At 51.3% G+C, this 19,471-nt stretch overlaps 1 protein-coding gene across 2 annotated transcripts in view; it reads left to right on the forward strand.

Annotated features, from left to right (window-relative positions):
• The first annotated feature begins 901 nt into the window (after nt 1–901).
• Nucleotides 902–19,471, forward strand: part of SARDH (sarcosine dehydrogenase) — a 76,803-nt gene continuing 58,233 nt past the window's right edge. The window contains exons 1-8 of one of the 2 annotated variants that reach the window (XM_090022193.1): nt 902–1,194; nt 4,024–4,351; nt 5,341–5,519; nt 6,862–7,041; nt 7,917–8,040; nt 8,411–8,511; nt 11,469–11,573; nt 12,161–12,290. In XM_090022193.1, coding sequence (XP_089878319.1) covers nt 4,030–4,351; nt 5,341–5,519; nt 6,862–7,041; nt 7,917–8,040; nt 8,411–8,511; nt 11,469–11,573; nt 12,161–12,290 — 1,141 coding nt within the window. In that variant the 5' untranslated portion in view covers nt 902–1,194; nt 4,024–4,029. The remainder of the gene's footprint in view (nt 1,195–4,023; nt 4,352–5,340; nt 5,520–6,861; nt 7,042–7,916; nt 8,041–8,410; nt 8,512–11,468; nt 11,574–12,160; nt 12,291–19,471) is intronic. The other variant, XM_090022192.1, reaches the window with a different exon arrangement.

Consider the following 19,471-nt stretch of genomic DNA (forward strand, 5'->3'; position numbering starts at 1 on the left):
TTCCCACCCAGGGTACCTCCTTTAAGCACATTGGTGCGAGAGCAAGAAAACGCGCTCCTGTGGCAACTAGATTGGCTCTGAACTAAATGAGCATCTTTAGCTGCTATAACACATACCTTGGGTTGTATGGTCTTCCACAGGCAGTCACCTCTAAACCCAGTGTGGGGCAGGTTATACTCTGCTACTCCAATTAATCTCTAGATATCAATATATTTAGCAAATGGAAACCCTAGAAGAATAACGGAGCAGGGGAGTGGGATGGTTCTGCGGATCAACCCGAGCCTTGTACGTTATTATGTGCATCGAGCCCTGGATCATTTTTTGGCTGGCGTCCCCCCTGTGAATGCATCTCCATTGCTACACAGGCTTCCCTCTCAGTGGCTGGCTAGCAAGATATAGGGTCTCCTATAAGTTATTGTATATTGTGTCTCGTTTTTGAAGAAGGGACCAGAATCGGTCCTCGCTGGGCCGTTCTACACACAACTAGTGACAAACCCCCTTTGGTCGGGGGGATGCTGAACAAAAAGGAAGATCTAGATATCTATGAAATGCACCAGTTGCGGGGGGTGGACTCCCATCTTTCGACTTTTCAGCTCGGGCTCACTTCCAGTTAAAAACTCAGCTCTGATCGCACTTTAATTTCACTCTGCTAAAATGTCCAGGGCCCGAGGGGTAATTTAACAGCAGGAAAACTGCATTGAAGGTTCCAGTGCGACTCTCATTTCTTGTATTCCCTTTATGGCAACAACAGATGGCAGGGAGCTGAATAACTCAAATAGCTCTGGGCAAGCCTGGGGGTGCTACGTTGGCCTCCTAACCTGGAAAAGCTCCGGGTTCAGTTCCCGTCTGGGCTCTCTGGTGTACATTGTGGTGTGATCAAAAGGAGTAATTTTAACAGGCATTTTCCATTTTTAACCTCTCTGATCTTTGTCAGGCTCTGCGACTGAGGACCGTGACACATCCATCTGGTATGTGTGTGTGTGAGGAGGCATGCCGAGCAGAGCTGCCCGATAGCGAAGCCAGCACATGCTCTCCTGCCTTCCCAGAGCCATCTGGACTCTGGGAATAGTTGTAGCTGGCCAGCAGTTTGGCTACGGTTCCCTCAACCCCTGGTTAATGTTTCTGTGGCAGCGGAGCCTGCGTGTCAGAGGAAGCGAGCCACGCTGACAAAGGAAGGCGGCAAGAACCGACCAGGTAAAGGGATTCAGCTGTCTCTAGCAGCCGTGCCAGGAAGCTGGGCTTGCAGGGCACAGCCGGGCTGGCCGAGCAGAGGGGAAACGTGGATGCGAGCGCGTGGTGCGAGTTCGTTTTCAGGGAGGAGAGTCTTTGCAATGAAAGACATGCTCCGAGGCTGTGGAAGTTTGTGTTTAGACCAGTTTGCAGGGATAGATGTGTGCGTGTACGTGTGTGATATATCAAAGGGAAAAACGTCTCAGAATTGTGTGGACAAGACCTGGCTCGTTGCTCGGCACAGAGTGGATTGAAACTTTTCAGACTTGAGGAGCAAGTTCCTGCCACAGGAGCAGTGACCCCAGACTCTCTGGCCTTAGCTCTGCTGACTTGGCAAGAGACATAAGAGCTGTTTACTCAGTGGAAGGTTTAACACAAGGGGTGAGTAGGGGCACGCTTCTGGCATCTGATCCAAGAGCTAAAATAATGCAGGCGGGCCTCGAAGACAGGGTCCGATCCTCGTTGCAGCGCCCAGCCCGAACAGACAGAACGGGCAGATGCGTGCATATTTAGGGGCAGGGCGTGGAGGACTAAGGAGGATACCCCACTAGAGGGTACGTAGCTTGTCCTCCCCCCGTGCCGTGGAGTCTTTCTGGGGTCAGAGATTACAATCTTTTGCTTATATGGGGAAATCCCACCCTTTTTGTGATGGCCACCCGCGTACAAGGAATGAAGTGCATTCAGTAGATAGAGTGCATGTATTGGCAGTCTTGCCAACCCCAGCTATCCAAAAACCAGGGACCAGTCACCGCCAAAAAAAAAAATTGAGGGTTATAAAAAATATCCCGGGGGGGGGGGTTTATGTGATACAGTTTGTATCCTTTTTTATCCGTCTTTTTGTTTCTGAGGTGGAGAGCGCACATGAATCAGGGTTTTTAGCATTTCCCCCCCAAAATATGTGTATTTCTAGCAGATCTCTGTCAAAGCAAGAGGGACTGCATGGCTATTTGCTCTGGGCAGCAGCTGTTTCAGAGGGCCATGTTCAGCTGGAAGATTTCCCTCTTTGCAAACCCATGTTGCAGTTTCCAATCCCCTTCCGTAGTTTTGGGCTGAAGTCCATAAATGTTCACCTGGGTTCCCACAGTCACTGGTTGAGAGGATTGCTTCCTCTTGAAGCTAACAGAACAGGCAACTAGCAGGAAAATAAAAGCTAGGGAAATGTAGGAGATCCAGACCAACAAGTCACTACAGGTGAGAGGGGTGCTAAATAGTGAATAGTCACTGCCTCTCCCCTCTTCCTTTGGGCCGAACAGGTTAGTAGTATTCTCCCCTCCTTGCAGCCAGTATAAGTTAACTGAGGACGGTGGAGCATGCCCGTGCTGTATATTCACACCATAGCTCAGTGCAACCTGCCACAAATGGCATGGGCAGCCTCGGCGTGTGGCACACAACAGACTAGGGAGGGGCTGGGCAGCAGATTGGGCAGGGAGCAGACATCGGAGCTGCAGATTGGGCAGGGGAAGAGGATCAGAGTGGCACTTGGGGAGGGTGCAGGACTAATTTGTGACGTGCCTGCCACAAAGGCTGCCCCCCTGTCCCTGGCTTACCCCTTGGGCCAAGTGTGCACTTTCTCCTGGCTACACGGCGAGTCATGGGAACAGCCCAGAGCAGGACCCGTGCCTCTGATGTCCACTCCCTCCGCAGCAGTATCCAGTCCCCACTGCCGACAGCTACTGCCCCATCCACAATGACCAGTTCGACCAGGACAAATGGCAATATTCACAGAAGATTTTGGAAGAGCCTCTTTTCTGCCTCTGCTCACTTTGCGCACACATGTGAGCAGCTGCCTCAGCTTGTGTCCCCCCAGGCTTCTCTCCCTGGCGGGAGCCCATGCCACTGCCTTGAACCAGGCGTGGCGCACACGCATGTGTGTGTGGGCGGGGGGTCTAAGGAGGCGAGATCAGGGAGAAGCCACCGTCCACCCCAACTTTTTTCCAGAAAGCCTCTACAACATAGAGTGACAGGGTGTGGCCCTGGCCCCATTGCTCCCCACAGCTGTGCACTTCTTCCAGGCAAGACTTCATCGGTGCAGCAGCTCTGCCTCTGTTTCCCCAGTGGTGTTGGTGCCATATAACCTATCCTTCCAGCCAGGCTATTACAAAAGCTCGTCCCCACCTCCAACCCCCCTTACTCCCCAAAGCGCCAGAGACCTGAATCATCAGCCCAACACGAAGCCAAATAGAGCTCAGCTGATCCTGAGCAGGCTTAACTTTCATCCCTTTTGAGGTAGTTTGTCCTTCTGGTCTCCCACCCGCATTTGCCCTCAGCCCCCTGCATGAAAACCATCATAAAGTCCTAGATAAAATCCACATAGCCCCATCTCAGGGTTACCTTTCCTTCAGGAGGCTTTGTCCTGCTACAGTCCTACCCCGCTCCAGAGAGAGCAATTCGTCCGCGCTCCTTTGCTCAGCTGCAGCAGGTTGGGGCTGACTGACTGCACTTGCCGCAGCCCCTTGGCAGCCCACGAAGAGTGTTTTTAATACCTCGTGACACTGCACGTGAGGTAGACACTTTAGTTTGGGTCTGTTGATAATATCCCAGCCCCAGACTTGGGTTCCCACATGCAATGGTGCTACGAGCAGCCGTGAATACCTCGGGTGTGAGGTAGTAGCACAGCCAGGGCAGGCCACGGGGAACAGTAGCCCCGGGTACTCATTGAGAGCTCCAACCCTGGAGGCCTCTGTTCAAAAGCATCTCCGCTCAGGATGCCAGATGTGCTGTTATGCCTCTTGCTTTGCTGGCACATGCAGAAATGTCTCCTCACGTTGCTGAAAGCTGCCTGTTGGATTGCAGGTCGCCATGGCCCACCTGAGCTCCACCTTCCGAATGGCTGCCTCCCTCCAGATGCCAGCCGCCGGCAGAAGCCTCTGCCAAAGGTGCTTCAGCAGCGCGACGGCCCAGACCACGGAGAAGAGCGTCCCCTACCACAAGACCCTGAAGGACGAAAGCTCCCAAGCCCAAGGGCCCACCAAGCCACTCCCCAAGGTGGCCGACGTGGTGGTGGTGGGTGGAGGCAGCTTGGGTTGCCAGACCATCTACCACCTAGCAAAGATGGGGGTGGCCAATGCAGTCTTGCTGGAAAGAGACCGTCTGACTTCAGGGACCACCTGGCACACGGCAGGTGAGTGGAGCGGTCTGTGGGGATCAGCTCTCGTGCAAGCTGCTGTAGAAAAACAGGTGCAGAGGAAGGCTTGGGGGGCTTGTCCACCCACAAGCCGACTTGTCTTCTGGCTTTTCTCCCATGATGAGGGCCAGTCATCCGCATTGTAGTGTCAGTGGGAGCTCTGGGTCCTGCTGGTGCTTAGGACTCACTTAGCAGCTTTTTTAGGGGAGAGGTACAGATATTGAAAGTGTCTGGTAGGTATTTAATAAAGGTTTTGAATGGGGCCGGACCCCAGACAGTGAAAGCCCTTGTGATGCCTCCTCCCAGTTCAACATTGCAGGACATCATACAGCGTGATTTCCCACCCAGACAGGCATTTCTCACAGCAGTTTCATCTGGACCGTATTTCCCCACCTTAGAAGAATACCTTTACCGTGGAGAGAGACCTTAGGAGCATACCTTTGAACACAGGACACTGTGTTCAAAACCTTTCTGAAGTTGAGCCATATTGCCTCTGTTTCTGGCTGGGGAAAAAACGTAAAAAAATGTGATGGGTTTTTTCCTGTCAAAGATTTTCATAATTTCCCTCTGTTTCTATTTTTTTTCAAAACTTAAAGCCCTCTCCAAAAATGGAGTAATTCCACACACACCACCCCCCCGAGTCGCAGCAAGCATTTTAGTTGATCCAAAAACAAATGTTTGCAGGCAGTTTATTTCAGTGAAAAAATCTGGGGTGGGAATCATTTTGTGGGGACCCAGAACAATTATTTTTCACATTTTCAGTTCCTCCATCAAGCCAAAAACCCAGTTATTTTGCATTACTGACCTGCCTCGGGGATGGTGAGCAGGTCAGGGATGAGCTTGTTCTCATTGCTAGAGCTCCTTTTGGATAATCTTGCAGTTCCCCAGACAGAAGCTGCTTGCCCGGCTTGTAGGCTAGGACCCCGACCCCAAGGAAGAGGGGGGTGAAGCCCAAATCTCCTGGGCTCTCCGTGGTTTCTTCCCAGGCCTGTTGTGGCAGCTGCGCCCCAGCGACATGGAAGTGGAGCTGTTGGCGCACACTCGCAACGTGGTTAGCCGGGACCTTGAGGAGGAGACAGGTCTGCACACAGGCTGGATCCAAAACGGCGGGCTCTTCATCGCCTCCAGCAAGCAGCGGCTGGACGAGTACAAGAGGCTCATGTCTGTAAGCGGAGTCATCCTGCCTTCCGGTCCACACGAGTCGGGGTGGATGTTACCGGCTAGCTGCGTGAAGGGATTTTGGGGAGGTCTAGTTATCTGGGGGTTGCGCGCTGCTGCCCATCCGCGCGCTGTCCGTGCACCTTCCACCCAAACCAACTTGCCGGTAGCCAAGTCCCTAAGGAATTTCTTGGGGTTCCCTTGGCTAGTTATCAGTAGCTCTGGTTGGGGCAGGTAATAGGTTGAGGTGCTGGTGGGAAAGCTTTATCAAAGGAGAAGGTTTTGCAGCACTGTTCTAAGGGCAGGAAGAGTCGGGATTAGAGGCTGGGAGTAGAAAGGGGGCTCGCTTAGGGTACATGGAGCGCTTTGGTCCCGGGGAGCCTTTCCATTGCTTTCAGCAGGCTTCGGAGTCGAGCCCTCTCAGTAAAAGCACAGCGATGATGAACTGAGGAAGGGGAGAGGTGGGAGTGGGGACTGGAGACCCCAGAGAGGTGAAGGTGGCTGTAGCTCACCTTGTGATTCCTAACAGTCGAGTTTGCACAGACCATCGTTATCTTGAGCGGTGCTAGTGCAGACTCGGATTACAGCTGAGAGATGGTTTTGGCTAGAAACCAATGCCACCGGTGGCTACTGCATGCATGGTGAAAGAGGCCTCCCATGCTGCCGAGCTGAGAGTCACAGTACTAAAGCCAACAAAACCTCTGTGCTGTTCTCAGTAATGAAATGAAAGAGAGCAGCTCTCTGTGCAGGATCGCCAGGAATCGTGGTTTCACAAGTGATCTTCCTCCCCAGTACAGGAAAAATGCATATTGTCATGGCCCATTAGGTATCCTTGTGCCCTGCTGTATGTTGTGTGTATCCATGTGTGGTGTGTATATGCACACGCACGCACACATATTTATGTCTGCAAAAGATACATAGGTCTCAGATATACAGATCCCCAAATCAAACGCATCCCCAGTTTGGGCTTTGCAGAACCAAACCTATCCCTGGAGTTTTTCCCATTCCTGTTTAGCACATTATAATTTTTTCCTTACATTCATAACATACATATCAAAATAATGTATGTTTAGTACATCATAAGTTGCACAGCTGTATAGGAAGAGGGCCCTATCTCTTTCGATAGGGTGGGAGCTTGCTAGAGGTGTTTGCCATGTCCTGTATTTTGAGAATCCCACAGGAGCCAGTTAGAGCTGCCCTGCAGCAGTGCTCATAGCTGTCTGCTCATAGCTATTGGGGACCCAGAGGTGCATTGTGTTGTCTCGTTATTATTGGCAGTTGTTGTGCAGAAGACACATCACCGGTCTATCTTGCTTGCTCCAACACATCTGTTTTGTATCTCATTTTAGCTGGGTAAGGTGTATGGCATAGAGTCCTACGTCCTGTCCCCTGCAGAAACGAAGGACCTGTATCCGCTGATGAATGTGGATGATCTGTATGGCACGCTCTACGTCCCTAAGGATGGCACGGTGGATCCTGCTGGTACCTGCACAACACTTACCAGGGCAGCAACTGCCAGAGGCGCTTTGGTAACTGGTCCCCCAGTCAAAACCTCCAGCCTGGGCTTCGGCCATCACCCAATGAGGAAGGCAAAAAGCCCCCACATATAGCAACAGGAGGGGGAAAAAATTCCCTTCCAGACCCCTTGTAGCAACCAGCCAAGGCGAGAAGCATGGGAAGCTAAGCATAGCATAGCGCAGGCGTAGCTACTCCTACATCATTCCTAATCAATACTTACCCAACCTCTTCTTGGCACCTCTGATGACAGAGATGAAACAATTTCCCCATGGCGCTCATAAACCAGCTCCAGGTGTTTTCTGAGCTGTCGTGCTCTGCTTAGCAGCACTTCTTTTGGGTGATAAGGGTACAGCCCTGACTGGCTTGGCTGGAAGGGCAGCCCAACGGTATCTCATCGGGTAGGAGCTAGCACTGGATTTGTAAAGGTGCTACAAGACTCAGGGAAATACAGATGAGATGAGAGAGATCCCAACACAGCTTTGTCAAGACTATCGAGTTGGGAACATGTACTCTGCCCCCTGGGTGAGGGATCATCGTATTGCTGTGTACGGGTGCAGCCCTTCCTGCAGCCTTGGTCCAGGACCAAGGCTCCTCTGTGCTGCTACAATACGAATAAATAATAAGAGCTCTCTGCAGTTCAAAATCACATCCAAGTAACTGCTCTGGCAAGTAATTGAAGCCCCTAATTAAAAAGGAGGATTTAATTACCCACCAGGGACAGTCATGATTTTATGGAAGTGAAAGAAAATGATCTGTTTCAGTCAGGCATTTCCTAGATAGGAACGAAGCATCGTGGCTGCAGAGCTGGGCTGGGGAACAGCAATGGTCTGATGGGTCTGGCACGTCATCCCAGCTCCAGGGGCAGAGGTGATTTATCTGTCTGCAGGTAATAGAGAATTGCCCAGTGACCGGTATCCAGGTCAGAGCCGATGACTTTGGTGTGCAGAGGGTCACTGCCGTGGAAACGAGCTATGGGACCATCCAGACTCCCTGCGTGGTGAACTGTGCAGGTAGGGAATAAAAGCCACTTACCCATCAATCTTGCCCCTTGGGACGGTGCCAGGATGGCACTTACCCTTCCTGTCCCAATGTTTACTAGGGTTTCTCTAGCCTCTGATGCATGCGGGCCACTCTTTGATTCCCCATAGCTATAATCAGGGAGGGGAAGGACCCCAGAGGAAGCTACTGGTTTTGGGTTGCATGGGAGTCAAAAAGCCTGGCTCATTCCCTGTTTAAACCCATCTGGTGGATGTCTGAATGCTCTCTGAGCCGCAGGTCTCTGCCTGAAGATCCCCACGAGGTCCAGCGGTGACCTGAGTGATGGACACTCTTCTTCACTAAGAGGTAGTTTACTTTAGTCGGGTTTTTTGTTTCGGACAGGTGTGTGGGCCCGGGCCCTAGGTCAGATGGCTGGCGTCAGCGTGCCCCTGGTGGCAATGCATCATGCGTATGTGGTGACCGAGCGGATAGAGGGCATTCAGGTTAGTCCGTTGCTCCTCTTCTGTGCCTGGCAGGCTTGCGACCCACCATGTGCTACTGGGCATGTTGCAGAAGAGACTTGGGCCAGGATGTGGGGACTTCTGATTTTCCCAAATCTTAGGATCCAAGCCACTAACGTTTTGTTTTTCCTTTCCTACCCCTGAACGTGCGTGAATAAGGAAATAAGAGGGAACCTGCACGGAGTGGGCTTACTTTGCAAGATGATTGTGCAAATGCTTCCTGGCTGTATTTGCCCACAGTGCCTTGTGGGTACTTAAGAGCATCATGAAGCAGCAAGATTGAGAACACCCTCTCTGGTCCTTCTCTTTGCTGTAGAAAGAGCACATCACCTGTTTCACACGTGTGAGCAGATGCCAGTTGTGTCTGAGCCTGCGCCATCTCCACGCAGTAATCTGTAGCTTTTCAGAGACAAATGTTGCCCGGGCAGAGCTCATCCCTCCATTTGCAGCTAGATGTCTCTCTTGGGCAACACGAGCTCTGTACAGAGAAGGGCGTCTTTCAGGAAACCTCAGTGATCATCCACCTATACTGCGGGAAGGTTTAGGCAGGCCAGTCCTGCACAAAACATCGGCCAAATTGATACCGAGGGACTGGCTCTACCACAGACCTGCCCACAGGGCTTAGTGGGGCTACAGAGAGGATTAAAGCAGGGCAAAATTGAACCCGGAGCATGTAGAAATGTCATTCGCCTTCTCTTTCACGTTTCAGAAAGATTTAAGCATGTGCTTAGACACTGGGTTGAATAGAAGCTGATTAAATGCATATTTAAGGCAAATGTGCGTTTAAACGCTTTGCTGAGTCAGAGCCTAAATGCTGAGACACCATTCACGTCATGTCATAACAATACTAAATCCTGGCTCGAGTTTTCATCAGGCAATTACAAAGTGTTTGACCAAGATGAGTATTATTTTTTACATTTAGATTCCTTGACAGCTGATGTTAAGGGGTCATTTATAAGATGGTTATTTATATTACATCGGTTTTTAGCAGTCCCAACCAGAACTGGGCCCCCTTTGTGCTGCCAAACAAATACGCTCCGAGATGGTCCATGCCCCAAAGAGTTTACAACTCACGTTGATGATGAGGCAGACAAATTGTGGAAGGGGGGGAAAAGGTCTGTTACCCAAGGCTTCCTCGCAAGTCAGTGGCTGGGCTGAGAATAGGTTTTCTAGGGCGGTATCCCTATCCACCACCTACAGTGTCTATTATTAAAATGCTAAGAATTATTAGTGGATAATACTGGATATTAGTGGATAATATAGTATAATCATTCCACTTGTACTACTTACACATCTGCATGTATACTGTTTAAGAAAACCAGTCCACTGCTCTCCATGCATGAGAGACTGGATCGTTGTACCCTTTCACCTTTCTGTATTGGTGGGGTAGGAGAGAAATAAATACGTCTTCCCATAAATTGCATTGAAACACATTGGCTCCCCAGTCTGCCAGTTCTCATCAGACTATCTTCTCATGCCTTGGTACAGGAGCGCCTAGAAAATGATGGTCCCATCACCGTGTTTAATACAATCACAGCAGCCACATTGTACTGATTGAGTGCCATCTCCATTCCTTCCACAGCCGCTCAGGGGTGGTTCGGGGGAAGGAGTTATGGGGTGGATTTGGGACTGTTTTGTAAGTGGTTAACCTTCAGCCTCCGTCAGGATAGAAACCAGCTCCTATTCAGCCCGGCCTGGCTTGCTCTGTTGGTCTGGGGCCGGCACACACAGGGAACCTGCTTAGCAAATTAGACTCAGTTTATTTAATCATATCAGCATCTCCAGTCCTTCTGCAGCTGCTTAACCTCGCTTTGCCTTCTGGCAGTGCGCACCTCAGAGCTTCACATGTATCATGTCTGCTGCTAATCTTGTTTTGCTGGTGTCTGAGCTGTACTCAAACCAGGACCCAGGCAGGGGGCTCAGGAAGGGCCCAGCACTGAAGCTAATTCATCGTGACTGGCTGCCGCCAGTTTTTCTTCTCAATGCCTGTTTGCCAAGTCTACACACACACACACACACACACACACACACACACACACACACACACACACACACACACACACACACACACACACACACACACACACACACACACACACACACACACACACACACACTGCCGTGCTTTAAAATAAAACAGTGCTATCTGCTTAACCCTCATGTGCCTCGAGCTGGTCACAGCCATACTGTGGAAGTCTGCTCTGTCTCTAAATCCTGCAATGCCATTTAGGTGTGTTCAGTGCCATCACTCTTGAGCAACCCAGAAGTAACAAACTGGTGCATGTCAGTGCAAACATATGGTTGGAAACTCGAAAGGGAATATGGGTTTGTAAATAATGAGGGAAAACATTGTGGGTAAAAAAAATACAACAATATCATCAGAGCAGTTATAAACACCATGCTGTGCAACAGTGGCTTAATGCCTCCCTCCTGTTGAGGGAGCTCGGTGATTATATCATCAGCCCAGTGCTGGCATGGAGTTAGGGGGTGGCAATATGGGCAAAGGAGCAAGGAGCCAGTAGAGGAATACAGCTGAAGTAGGATTGCTGGGAGAGGATGCTACAGGTCCTATTGCCAATTTTTGGCCAGAAGTGAGTGACCTGCCAGAGTTGGCTTCTTCCACTCCTTGCACTGTGGACCTGGCACGCTGTAAAAGCCAGGACTGGGTTTGATGTTCTGGCAGATTATGAGACCCAAGGGGGACAAGTTGAATGAGGCCATGAGGACAAACAACTAGGTTACCTGTATGGTTAATTTATAACTACACTGCAAAGCAAATCTCCAGAACATCCCTGCTGGTCGGGACATGGTTCTCCACTCAGATCTGGTGTGCCAGCTGGCGCAGGATCCCAGGACAGAAGCTGCTCAGGTGACTCAACTAGGCATGATTGGCTTTCTCCTGCCACGGCTTGATGCTATTCCTCTCTACTTATTTTTAGAATATGCCGAATGTTCGAGATCACGATGCTTCAGTGTATCTTCGTCTCCAAGGCGATGCCCTCTCTGTGGGCGGATACGAGTCAAATCCAATCTTCTGGGAGGAGGTGAGCAGTGAGGAGAGGTTTTCATAAGAAATGAAACACGTTCCTGGGAAACCTGGTTTGACAAAGAAGGGGCAGAAATGAGTCCTTGAGTTCTCATTAACACCTGAAAGCCAGGAACCAGGACCCTTTGTATTGAACCTCAGCTGGATCCCGGGGGTGGGGTAGGATGCAGTTTGAAAGCTGGTGGCCTTTGGATCTGGGAGAGGTCTGCACAAGAAGCAAACCCACTTGAAAAGGGCCAGCAAGGAGAGAGGGATCTCAAAAGTCCCTTATCCAGTCTCACCCATGCCAAAGATCCCAGGAGTGACCTTGGGCAAAATCACAAAGGGGCTGCCCCTTCACTGAGCAGTTAACATGGGCTCTAGCAAAATCCTGGCACTATCTGAGACAATGCCAAAACTCCCTTTGACTTCAAGGGGCCCCTGAGTTTGCTCCTTGTGACTGGTTTTTCGAGGCGTCCATCCCTAAGCTCCCACTGGCTTCAGCAGGCACCCTACAGGAAACAGCCCATCAGGAGCTCCCAAAATAAGGGTGTGTGTTATAAAATAAACCTCCTCACTCAGCTCTCTTCCTCTGTCCCCCACCAGGTATCTGACAAATTCACCTTTGGCCTCTTTGATCTGGACTGGGATGTTTTCATGCAGCATATCGAAGGTGCTATAAACAGAGTCCCAGCGCTAGAGAAAACTGGAATCAAGTCCACGGTCTGTGGGCCAGGTAATACTTCAGTAGCATTTTCCATATGCAATCAAAGCAGCTTTGCTCCCAGATGAGGCTTGCAAAGGTTGTGCTGACTTTCTACAGGTATTCTCCTCATTTGGAGCTAGGAAGTGTTATGTTTGCATGTAGGAGTAGTACGATTCGGTTGTTTTGTCCAGCCCACCCATGCAAGGTGACCGGTCAGGAAAGGATAAACCCCTGCTGTCCTCAGTTTTCCCTTTAAGACACTCAGGCCAGGATCATGTGTGAAAGAGATGGAGGAACAGCTTAACCTAGATGAGCATTAGCTTAGACCCTGTGAGAAAGAGAAAGCATTACGGTGAGCCGATCAGAGGGAGAGGAATGGAAAATGGCTTCACATCCCATGGTCATCACATGCAGTAATCACTCCCGTCTTTTCCATGCTCCACTTGCCCCTGGCTTGCCCCCAGTGCGTGGCTCTCAGCCATCAGGGGAGGAATGGGAATGATTTCTTTGATGTCCTCCAACTTCAAACAGCTGGTGGGAGTGCTAATTAGAGCCAATATTGGTTTAATTGACCTGCCTTGGCACTCAAAAGCCTGGCAGAGCTGGCTCTGCCCTGGCAAGGGGGATGCTTTTGCTTCTTGGACGTGTCAGATTTGGAGGGCTTGGAATGATCATGGGGCTGTAACTGGTAAGGTGGGCGAGGGAATTGGGAACTGGAATGGGGAAGCTCATCATCCCAAGCCTCCAAATTTCAGTGTGGATTTATTACTCCATCCTTCCATGCATCATCACCGCACGGTGCACACCCTCAGGGCTCCTGCTGCAGCTCCCGTCCTCCTCACCAAGGTGCTTGTCACACAAGACATGCACGCAGCCTACTTAGCTGGCCCAAGGATGCAAGGTCCTAAGCACAGAAACCCAGTTGCAAGTTGTGACAAGTGTAGCATCTTCGAACGCCCTTAGTTTCATCATAGGGTTTGCAGAAGTGCCATGGCTTGAGGGATGTGAGCGCTGTCAGCAACTAATGAACCAGCCCTGCAAGCACGGCCTCTGTTCAGTCACTTCTGTTGGTACCTGATTGTTCTGTGAAAGAGAGGAGCCCGCTGAAACACAAAGAGAAAAACAGCATCAGCCTGGATGTCATAATGTCCTGTTCCAAAAGGTGGTGCCAGAAGCTTAGTAGAAGGAATAATAATATTGAAAAAAAATCCCTGCAGTTTGCTTTTGCAGCTTTCTTCCTATTCTACGCTCATTCTCCAGCTATATCCATTCTGTGGTTTTGTTGCTAAAAGTTTGCAGCAAAATGAATCCCTGACAAGCTGGCTCTGGCTGTTTTCTAACCTTTTTGCAGCTAATGCTGTTGCCACCACTTTGAAGACGGAGGGCTTGATTTTTCAGATGCTGACCTCCAGTTCTGCAAGCCTGAAATTTTGTTGCTCTCGCTAAGGTTCCCTGCAAAAGGAGGCCTAAGACCCTGTGTTGTGGGCACACAGGGGTCCGTGAGTCGAGGATGACAGGGCAAAGGGGAACTATAACAACGCAGACCCTGAGTAAGGGAGGGAAGTGCTGAGTTCAAAACACGTTCATCTTCTCTGTTGCATAGAAATTGCTTCCTATGTGGCGACTTAAGCAGGCACAGGGTAGCGTGCTGATGCCTAGAGGAAATGATCATATTATTCTGTATTAGAGCCAGAGCTTCAAAGGCATTTAGATACCTAAGCCGGCAGAGGACAGATACCTGGTGCCGGAGGACTGGAAGAGGCCAACGTGGCTCCCATCTTCAAAAAGGGGAGGAAGGAGGACCCGGGAACTACAGGCCAGTCAGTCTTACCTCAATCCTGGGCAAGCTTTTTGAGAGAGTTATCCTGGCGCACGCCCACGAGGGGCCGGGGGGAGATTACGCTGAGGGGCAACCCACACGGGTTCATTCGCGGCAGGTCCTGTCAGACCAGCCTGGCGGCCGCCTACGACCAGGTCACCAAATCCTTAGATGCAGGGGGAGCAGTGGACGTCGTCTTCCTGGACCTTCGGGAGGCCTTCGACACCGTCTCTCACCCCGTTCTCATTCAGAAACTGGGGGCTGCGGTGTCGACCCCCGCACAGTCAGACGTGTCGCCAACCGGCGGGAGGGCCGCACCCGGAGAGCGGTGGTGGCGGGGCATGTTCGACCCGGAGGGACGTGGGCAGTGGGGTCCCGCAGGGCTCGGTCCTCGGGCCCGCGCTGTTCAACATCTTCATCAGCAGCTTGGACAAGGGGGTAAAAAGCACCTGTTCACATTTGCTGATGACACGAAGATGTGGGGGATGTGGGCACGCTAGAAGGGAGGAATAGGTTGCAATCAGACCTAGACAGGTTACAGGGGTGGGCGGATGAGAACAGGATGAGATTCAACACCGACAAGTGCAAGGTGCTGCACCCGGGGAGGAAGAACCAGCACCATACCTACAGGCTGGGGTCTCCCTTCTCATCAGGGCAGAGGCAGAAAAGGATCTGGGAGTCATCACTGACTCCAAGATGAACGTGGGCCGGCAGTGTGGGGACGCGGTCAGGAAGGCCGACCGCACCTTGTCATGCATCTCGAGCAGGGCCAGGGAGGTGATCCTCCCGCTCTGTGCAGCACTGGTCAGGCCGCGGCTGGAGGACTGCGTCCAGGTCTGGGTGCCGCGCTTCAGGAGGGATGTGGACAGCATGGAGAGGGTCCAGAGGAGGCCACTCGCATGGTCGGGGGCAGCAGAGCAGGCCCTACGAGGAGAGGCCACGGGACCTGAACCTGTTCAGCCTCCACAAGAGAAGGCCGAGGGGGATCTTGTGGCCTGTTACAAACTAGTCAGGGGGGACCAGCAGGCACTGGGGGAGTCCCTGTTCCCCCGAGCACCGCCAGGAGTGACCAGGAATAACGGGCACAAGCTGGCAGAGGGCAGGTTTAGGTTAGACATCAGGAGGCGTGACGTCACGGTCAGGGCGGCTAGGGTCTGGGACCAACTTCCAAGAGAAGTGGTGCAGGCTCCTGCCCTGGGGGTGTTTAAGAGGAGGTTGGATGAACACCTTGCTGGGGTCGTTTGACCCCAGTACTCTTTCCTGCCATGGCGGGGGGTCGGACTCAATGATCTGCTCAGGTCCCTCCCGACCCTAGAAACTATGAAACTATGAGACAGGAACCCAAGTGGAGTTAGGCGCTCGGCTACAGGAGGGAAATCCCAACCTCTTTAGATGCCTTTGATAATCAGGACCTGAGGGCAATTCATCTCTTCCCAAGAGCAAGTCAGCATTAGCATGCTTGGAGATGGGGAAAATGAGGCACAGAAAAGTGAGGTGTCTTGCCCAGGGTCCCATAGCAAAGCAGTAACAGAGACATGGACAGACAGCATTGCACCCAGTGCTTAACCCTGAGCTCCCTGCACTACGTTGCAGCAGGTCTTACAGATGAGTCTGCAACTGCTTTTGGATTGAGGGCTCGCATCCTTCCCCAGCTGCAATCAGTGGTGCTGCTCTGATTTGAACAAGCAGAAGAGCTGCCCCAGCGAGCTGTGGGTCAGTGATACCTGTGCAGCACCATATCCAAGGGGATGAGCCCGTCATACAAAATATGCCCCAAAATGGCTTGACTTTTGGGCTGCTGAACAGTTGCTGTGCTGGCTGGAGCCTGTTTTGTGACCTCTCAGCCCTCTTGGACAGCAGAGCCGTGGTCTCTGTGCACCTTCCACCCAAACCAACTTGCCGGTAGCCAAGTCCCTAAGGAATTTCTTGGGGTTCCCTTGGCTAGTTATCAGTAGCTCTGGTTGGGGCAGGTTTTCCTGGGTAATAGGCTGAGGTGCTGGTGGGAAAGCTTTATCAAAGGAGAAGGTTTTGCAGCACTGTTCTAAGGGCAGGAAGAGTTGGGATTAGAGGCTGGGAGTAGAAAGGGGGCTCGCTTAGGGTACATGGAGCAGCTTTGGTCCCGGGGAGGCTTTCCATTGCTTTCAGCAGGCTTCAGAGTTGAGCCCACTCTATAAAAACACAGTGATGGTGACTTCCCTTGGAAAAGAAAATGGGCATAGAGGCTGCCTTGGTCCTGGGACCCAGAGCTCAGAGCCCACCTGCAGGCTTTCAAATCCAGCCAATGTTCCTGTGCTTGTAGGCAAACCAGAAAAAAGCTTCAGGGCTTTAAGATAAGTGAAAACTGTTTGCAAGCAAGAGTTAAATGCTGCAAGGGGCTTTTCCAGGGAGCTAGAAGAGAGAGCCAGCTGCCGCTCTTCAGAACAAGACGGGGATGGCTTCATTAAACCCAGCTGAGCGAGCCTAGTTACCTTGATGGTTGCTGCGGCCTGCACCTGGGTCTTTCCTGCTAGTCAGCCAGTGCTAGCCCTCCCCTTGCCAGGCTCCAGAGAGAGTTGGATGGAGCTCAGGAGCAGTCCTGTGTTGCCTTAGGCAGCCGCTCACCTCCACGCTCCTCAATGAGCTAGGAGAGAGGTGGTCTTCATCCAGTCAGAACAGGCCTGTGTTCACTAGGGAATTGCTGCACATCTGGAATAAGGCTGCTGCAGCATTTCCATTTCCATTGCTCAAACTGAAACCCCTCCTGGCTGCAAACCTGTGGGGTGCTGGGGCCTCCTGGACAGGACCACATGGCTCACTGACACAGCTCTGAGCTATTCCCTCTGAAACCCACTGACCGCACTTGGTAACATCAACGTCGGGGACCTGGACCAGTCCTTCTGGCAGAAATGCCCTTGTCTTGTCCTCAGTCAGCACAATTGAACCTGGAGGGCAGTGCTTCTTAACCAGGGTGCCTCGAGACCTTTTCAGAGGGCCCTCAAGTCGCCACTTGTTGTTAACTCCGGTGGGTGTGCAAACATGATTCACAAGATAACCCCGAAGCTGAGTTCTTTGCAATAGGAGAATGGCTCTTATTTTTCCCTAGTTGCAAATGGAGTGAAAACTAAGAGGGGTGCCTTGTCTAATCAGGGTCTAAGAAGTCTGACAACCACTTCTTTGGGGGGTTTGGCATGGGAAAAGAGTTGTCGGATTTGCCATTTTGACACAACTGCCAGTCCCAGCACTGCCAGCCTGGCTGATAGCAAAGGAAACGGGGTTCGGGATGAGCTGTGGTGGCAGTGGTTTGTGGGAGCCTTACCAGTAGCTTGAGCCATCCTGTTCAGGATGAAAATACCTTTCCCGGAGAGGTTTGCATGACATCTGCCTGGAGCCAAGCCCTGGCTCTAGATTGCGCTCAGCCTTTTCCCTTAGGCTGAGAGCCTTGAGGAAATTCCCCCAGTGCAATCCATCAAGTTTAAAAAAAAAAAAAGACATCTCTCATTTTGTTGAATCATTTAAAGGGAAAAACCCTCCAGCCCCTCAGGGATGGAGCTGCACAGTTGCTTGGTAGAAAGTAGGACACATCTCTTGCCCCATACCAGATAAAACATGACATTTACAGGATAGATGCGTCGGCCCGAAGAAGGGCGGCTTTGATTGAGTTGGAGTGCGAGTGTGGCCAGCGCTCTCCAGAAGGAAATCAGCTCTTTGCAGAGCAGTGTAAGATGTGTGTAGCCCAGTAATGTAGTTTCCAAAGGGTCACTGAGCCTATGCTGGGCTTTAAACCAGCATCTATTCGCTCTGCAAAAACCCTGAGCCACGTTGGGGCTGGAAAGCATGAACCAATGACAAAGCAGGGCTGTTTGCTTTCACGGTAAATATTTTATAAGCAGGGTGATCTAGTCCTTTTTATATTTGCAATTTGACTGGCCCCTGGGGAACCTAGGGGGTGAGTGCATGTGCTCGGTACTTGTATAGTTCTTGGACCATAAGAAACCAGGTTGGCGAAAGTGTTGCAGGATTTGACAGAGTGGGCTGGAGACTGGGAAGGAGCTGCAGAGGGTTAGATGTTGTACGCGCTGCTAAGGGCAGAGGGTAAAAACACAGCCCAGGTAAGCAGGCTTCAGTCTTATGCAAACTTCTGCTAACTGGTAAGGTATCCAGGTTGTAGCAGCATCGGTCTAGAGGAGAAAGCAATCTGGGCTTATGGTAGAGGTGGTCTCTTTAATTAGACCAACAAGATTTTTGCAAAAAAATGCCTTTAATTGCAAGCTGTTGGGCACAAGCGCCCTTCATCAGGCATTGGAGAAAAGATTGTAAAAGTTCTCCTGGGTAGAAATGCAAGTTCATATTTCTTAGGATTTCACAGAGGAGTCAATAGATGGAAAACTCCTCTGGGCTGGCAGGTCTTATCTGTTAAAGAGTCTCTCGCCTCTCTTGTGAGGTTCTGTGATGATGCAAATTAGCCTGATGAAGGGTGTTTGCACCCGAAAGCTTGCAATTAAACAACTTTTTTTCCAAAAATCTGTTTGGTCTAATAAAAGAGATCACCTCTGCCATGAGCCCAGATTGCTAACTGTTAACTAACTTGTACTAGCTGATCCTGCATGTTAACAGGTCCAGGCCAGGCCAGCGCTGTGCTGGATGCTGCGAGTAGCTGGAACTTCCTCGTAGCAGCGAGGGCAGAATTCGGACGCCCTTGTTTCAAAATCATAGATCTGCAGCCGCTTGCCCTGGGCACGTGTCCTGTTCAGGCTGGATGGGGCCAAGAGCTGGAGCAGCAGGGGTTAGGAACGAGTTGTTGGCTATCCAGGGGAGCTCTGCAGGAAAATCTTAAGCACCATCTCTCTGCTCCTCTGCTCCAGGCACCAACCCCTGGTGAATGCTAGACACCGAGGTGCTTTAACAGCCACCGACTTCCTTCAACCCTCTGCAGGAACTTGTGTCCTGAATCCTGTTCCCGCCAGGCAGTCACCTCCCGTTCCTTCCCCTGGCTCACTAGTCACCGCTTGCTCAGCGTTTCCATGCTGGAGGTGGAGGATGTACCGTGGATCTGTGCTGATGATATGATACATGGCCTGGGCAGCAGAAGCCAAACCACGCTGGCTTTTCCCTTCGTCAGACAGATGTTTCTATCGCAGGCCTGCCTTCCCAAACAAAACCGTTCCTGTGCAGGCAATTGGTGCTTTGGAAAATAAGGTTTCTGAGCTCCTAGTTTTCATGACTTGCCTGGCAAATGAATGTTAAAGGTTCTCACTTGCCTCGTAAGGCGTTTGCTGTAGAGGAGGGTTAGCAGGTGCCGTCATGGCGAGTCCTCTTCCTCAAATCATAGCATGATAGGAAATGAGGGTTGGAAGGGACTTCAGGAGGTCACATCTTGTCCACCCCCCTGCTCCAAGCAGGACCAGCCCCAACC

This window comes from Crocodylus siamensis, chromosome 11, assembly GCF_052110815.1.
Source record: "Crocodylus siamensis isolate JL-2025a chromosome 11, ASM5211081v1, whole genome shotgun sequence".
Lineage (NCBI taxonomy): Eukaryota > Metazoa > Chordata > Crocodylia > Crocodylidae > Crocodylus > Crocodylus siamensis.